This window comes from Rhipicephalus sanguineus, chromosome 5 (genome assembly GCF_013339695.2).
Source record: "Rhipicephalus sanguineus isolate Rsan-2018 chromosome 5, BIME_Rsan_1.4, whole genome shotgun sequence".
NCBI classification, from domain to species: Eukaryota; Metazoa; Arthropoda; class Arachnida; order Ixodida; family Ixodidae; genus Rhipicephalus; species Rhipicephalus sanguineus.
This window is the reverse complement of record NC_051180.1, coordinates 17688950-17694949: the sequence shown is the minus strand read 5'-3', so window position 1 is coordinate 17694949 and position 6000 is coordinate 17688950. Positions and strand designations below refer to the sequence as shown.

The 6000-nt window shown below is 48.8% G+C and overlaps 1 protein-coding gene across 1 annotated transcript; it reads right to left on the bottom strand.

Moving 5' to 3' along the window:
• Positions 1-649: 649 nt before the first annotated feature.
• LOC119393308 (condensin complex subunit 3) lies at positions 650-3955 on the bottom strand. Its single transcript, XM_037660251.2, has one exon. It carries the CDS (start codon positions 3832-3834, stop codon positions 949-951), a length of 2886 nt encoding a protein of 961 aa, XP_037516179.1. The 5' UTR covers positions 3835-3955; the 3' UTR covers positions 650-948.
• Positions 3956-6000: the final 2045 nt, after the last annotated feature.

Sequence of the window (6000 nt, the reverse complement as noted above, 5' to 3'; positions counted from 1 at the left end):
CACATTTCTGCAACCATCATCAGCAGCGTTCCAGTTGCACTAGCAGCAATGCCTGCTAAATATAAAATGGGTACAGTTGATTTACTAAACTTTCCAATCGTGCACCCCGAATGTACTAATTAGTGCAAGTTCAATAAGGTTTGAAAGGAAAAGTGGCAAGTAATATAGATGGGAACAATGCCACATTGTTTGCTGTTTTGATTGGCTGTAATGCCATAGCCCAACTTGTCCATTACTATACTGCACTGGAAGGCATATTTATCTTTTAAAGAATGACCATACTCCAGTATGAGTGAATATTGCCATATATTTCATACTAAAACATACAAATGTTCAGTCGTTTCAAGTTGATACACATCTAATGTGCATGAAGCACTAGCTCAGTAAATGGTAAAATGTAAATGTCCTCTTGACAGCTGTCGTAAATGAAGCAATGAAATGGGTATGTTCAGTTTAAAATATTAGAAATGATATTAAGGACCGCATATGCAAGATACAACATAAAATGGTTTTGCCATGCACACTACATCTTGTCTTGTGTTGTGTAAGTTACGTGTGTTCAGGCCGTGTGTTCATGTGTACTCTAGTGTACGGCCTTACAAACACAGGTGGCAACAGCAAAATACAATGTACAGCAAATACAATACAGCAAATACAAGCAGTAAACTTACTGCGTACTGACAACAAAAATTACAACATTATACAAGCACAACACAGGAGATAAGGCATTTAAAATAAAAACATGCAGCATGTGATGCCTTGTCTTAAGCATTGAGGAGTGCACTTTTGCTCTTCGTACAGCTTACTGGCCCCAATAACTTCGGGTGTATGATGAAGGCAGCATCATTCAGGAGGCCAATCCTCAATGGCTGCAATATATGCACGGCAAACTTCCATTCACAGGCAAACTGTGGCATTGTTAACATATGTGAAGCATAGGAATGCAGTTTATGAGCTGGTGCTGGTTGAAAAGAGTTCCTGCGAACTTCGCTGCTGTCCTGGTGACTCAGTGCTTGGAGGACTTGACAGGACACTGCCCTGATGGATCGTCCTTCTCGTAAGGGCCCGTTTTTTCTTCGTAGCCGAAAGAACAGAGCTTTCGTTTGAGGTTGTGCTCTCGATTACAATGCTCATGGATGATGCCTCATCTGTTTCGCCCTCTGCCACAGCCGGTGACAGTGCCAGCAGCTTCTCCTTGAACCTCTTCACCAGCACAATGGTGCGCTTTGCCTTCACTCTTTTCTCCATCTTATGCACTGCCGACAACAAATCCGAGGCAGCGCACCTGTGGGTAAGCCTCAGGAGGGTGAGTGCTTTCACAAAGACGCAGGAATCAGGCGAATCCGGATCCTTTAGCACCTCTCGACAAAGCAGCTCGGCAAGGCGATCGTGCGGGGTCGGTTCGGTTATTTCGTTGTCACTGGCATACTCGAATGGATTATCTGGTGACCTCAGCAGGGTCACTTCGATGAGGAAGTTGAGGACATCACCAGGGTCGAGATGAGTGAGAGGGTCTTGCGAGCGTGCCGTCAGTATAGCATCTAACGTAGGCATAAATGCCTCTTCGAAACATTGGGTATTCTTCGGCCCGCCCAGCGAATACGTTTTCATAAAGGCACCCAAAACTTGGTGAAATCGACTGTTCTTGTCAGCATCCGGATTAATCCAGTGCAAAATGAGTGCGGACATCAGTGTCGGAGAACATATGTGGCCATAGAGTTGTAGTTTGGCCATACCTTCCGCAGCCACAGCCCTGATGTTCTCATCTTCCATGTCCGTGCACTTGGTCAAGAAGTCCACTAGTAGGCCTGATGACACTTTACACGGTAATGGATTCTCGTCGTCTTCCTCCCCTTCAAACACGCTTCGGATCATGCCGTCAAATGTCTCTAATCCATACGTTAGAAGAACATCGAGGGCACCAGCCAAGGCTACGCTTTGTATTTGTGGTTGGTCCACGAGAGAAACTTCAAAAAGAAGCTTGATGTTTGTCATCGCCACATCTTTGTTCAGCACACAGCAGTAAGACAGTGCTCTTACTGCTTGCTTACGAATTGCCACGTCCATCCTGACAATCCCAGGGAGAATGATGTCCTCGAGGCACGTTTGAAGGAAAGGAGTCAGTGACGTGAGAGGTGTGACTGCCATCATTTCAGCAATTAGCGTCAAGCACTTCAGAATGATGGCCTCGCTCTTTTCACACTCAATCTCCTTTGGCTCAGCAGACATCTCTGCCAATTTAGACTGGTGGTTGGAGAGTTCGCCTTCCAGTTCGGTGATCTTGTATTTAGTCTGTTTAGCCGCATCAAAATTTTCCTCTTCAATAAAAGTTGAGAGCTCCTCTCTAAGTATGTTCAGCTGCACTCTAATCCGGGCAATCATTATATCCAATGGAGCCTCCATCTGTGTTTCTTGTGTCTGGAAGCCCTGAGTGGCTGCCATGGGTGCCTGGATCTCCGGTAGCAACGCTTCAACTTCTTGCATTGTGTCGTGTTGATCTGGGTGAATGTACCGGATCAGCTTCATCAAGTGAGGTATCTGCAACGAGCCTACCTTTGTTGAGAGCAGCAGTTTCCTGACAGTCTCAAGAAGGCGTTCCCTTCCAGCAATGTCCGCAATGTCCGCCGATTTCAAAAGTAGTATGAGCTGTTGCGAAACAAACTGATGATCCAGTTGACGAAGTGCTTCCCATTCCGTGCTAAAGGACAACACATACTTTAAGACAAACCCACAGTACACGGTCAGGTCAGGGAAGATTTCATCCAAGCACGTCTCTGACTCGGTCGATCCCTGAGCTCGAAGGGTCTGCACAAGGATACGCCAGTAAAGTGTGCCTTCGCAGGTAAGTTGGTCTTCCGGGATGAGCTTGTCCTGATCGAGCAGGCGCTCTTTGATGTCCTTGACAAAAAATTCTATGCCATGCGTCTTAAGCAACGCCTTTAGCAGTGCCTCCACAAGTTTCTCTGATCCATGGACATCGAGAAGCTTGATCAGGTCCACAACGCTGTCCTGGCAATGCTTGAGCCAAGCAGGAATTAGATTTTCCACGACAACCTGCTTGACTCCGTTTGACGGATCGTTGAGGCCACAGTCGAGAAGCTCGGTCCTTTGCTTTATCTTCAGATACCTCACTGGTACTTTTTCTGCGATGCGCTCGTACGCACGTTTCCTGACTGCTTCTCTCGTGTCCCTCGAGCGCTCGACAAGTGCCCCCAGTGTGCGTGAAGACGGAACCATGTGGCTAACGACAGCCATTCGAACGTCGGCGGAGGGATCGGCTTCGACATGGAACAGGAAGTTCTCGACAATTTTGCACTTGACGTCACTCGGGTCTTGAAGCCGCGACAAGGCCCCCACGGCGTGACTGCGAACACTCCCGATGCGGTCGCGAAGCCTCGTCAGCATCGCGCTCTCGATTTCCTCGAATAGCTGGTCGCTGATAACGCTGTCGTCCATGACGTAGCCTAGCAGCTTCTCGACGAAAAGGCAGCACCTCTCGCGGATAACTTTCTTCCCGCTTCCGCTCCATTCCAGCACATTACGGAGCATAGGCTCTAGAAGTTTGTTCGTCGGAGTGGACTCGCCGGCAACCTGGGGAGCAGTCGGGGCAGCAATGAAACGAGCGGCGAAGTCGATAAGCCGTTCGACGTACTCGCCGCTCTCCGTGTTCGGAATGATGACCTGCAGGCACAGTACGAGTTCCTCGAGGAATTCATCGAATGGTGTGTCCTCGTACACTTTTCGAGCAACTTCCAGTCCTCGTTCAAACGCGTTTGGCCTGTCCTGGCAGACGGTTAAAACGTCGCGCAGCGTTGTCATCGATGTCACATCCATCTTGAGTCACTGCGGCAGTCCACCGAGCACAACAGCGTTTTGAATGAAGTTGATATTCGTATGCAAATTGACAACTCACTGTAACGAGACAAAACGCGCACAAATGGACATAAAATGCATTCCTTGTGCTTGCTTCAAACTTTCTTGCCGTTGTCAGTTGGCGCGCTTAACGCCCACAATCGTCGCGCTCCTTGCGGAATCTTTGACACTACCTTGATTCAAATATTGTCGCGGGTTAATAACAGCGTATTTCATTGTAAATGTAGTTATTTATTCATAAAACAGCGAATATATTGCCACGGCGGCTACTTAGCAGATGATTTCAGAAAAATAAAATTATTAAAACTCGCATTAGACAATGAGCACGTAAAACATGGCCTCCGAGACAACTATTGCGTGAGTTGTATAGTGGTGCTTCAGCCGTAGGCTTAGTGTTGTTGATAATAAATAAATACTAGTTCAATTAACTTAGTTATACTAAACCTACTCCCAAATATTTTTTTATGGTTCCATCAAAGTAACCATGGCAGTAACTGAAACAAATCTCGAAGGTCATGCTTTCTGTATTGACGGTGCCAGTTCGAAGGTAGGTAGTACGGCCAGTACGGTTACGGTCCCTAGGTACGGTGGTAGCATATCGCGGGTCGGCGACCCATTTTGCTGGCTGAAGTGCCGAGCAAGAGGTGTGCAAATCGCTCCAGCAACCATCGCCAGCAACCATCGTCAGCAACAGACTATTTTCAGCGAATAAAGTGGAGCACGCTGCTGCGCTCAATCGCCTCGATGGCGGAGCCTGCCCAGTCGTCGCTACTCTGAACTTTGTGATCACGCACTTTTCGACAAGGGTTTCTTGGGTGTCGCCATAATCCCCATTTGGGCTGTTGTAAATTGGCGTGACCACCCAAAAATGCAATTGCCAAGGCAGTGACGTCAGCCTTTGTACCCAGAAATGATCTATTGCGCACGGTGTAAAATTAAATTACATTAAATTCTGGGTTTTCATGTGCAAAACCCACAATAGACGTCAGACTCTGGAGTTGATGATGATGATGATGATGATGATGATGATGATGAATTGTGGTCCTGCCCTTTGTAACGGGTAGGCAGCTCTCAAGTGCCTTAACCAGAAAAAAAAAAGGAAAAAGGAAATAAAAAAGACGTCGAGAGAACAGAGAGATAGGAGAGAGAGAAAAAAAAAACTGATACACACACACACAAAACGAGTTATCACGTTTGCAACATCCAGCTAGTGTCACCTTGCAGACCGGCTACACTGATCATCTACATCGTCTGCGCGTCAGCATTGTCTGCGCGTTCTGCGCCACCACTGCACCAATCTTTGTTTTGTGACGTGGGCCGCTCTGGCCACCGCTGTGTTCTTGTCCGTATCTCTTCGGAATCCCAGTGCCAGCGGGAAGGTGGTGCCCTCTACGTGACCCGGGCACAAGTCAGCGCAGCGGAGGACGAGGTGTTCTGTGGTCTCCTCCTCAACGCCGCATATTCGGCATATGGCCCCGGCCACGTCCGCAGATGTGTCGAACCTGCGAAGGTATCCCAACGTACGCAGCGCTCCTGCACGTGCCTCAAAAAGGAGTGCACTGCCACCGCTGTTGTCGTAAAGGGGCTCCATGCCAATGTCGGCCTTGTGAGTGCGGTATGTGAGCAGTGTGGATTTGTCTTCCATGGCACGCCGCCACTGCGCCGTCTCCTCCTCACACACCTGCGTCTTCACGGCATGGGCCCACTTGTACATCTTGTCCTCAATCACAGGTTTTGCAGAGAAGCCGAACTTTCTTTTCAGGTTGCCCAGGCGTCTGCACCACTGCGTTTGTGTGCCGGTAAGGCTCGCATATCTGAACAGTCGCCGGGGCCACCGTTCGTCGTCCATGAGTCGCAGGCGTCCCTCGTATGTAGCCTTACTTCTCGCCTCGCGCGCCTCAAATGTGGACCATCCTAGGTCACCCTGGATGGCCTCTATGGCGACACGCCCGTGGCATCCAAGGGCCATACGGCCCACCTCCCGTTGGCCACGCTCCAGCCATTGCCTGGTTTTCACAGTGAGGCACAGTATGGCATTGGCAAATGTGAGGCCTGGGACGTGTATAGCCTTCCACAAGTCTCGGATGAGGAGGAAACGGTTGCATCCCCATAGACTTTTCCGGCGCA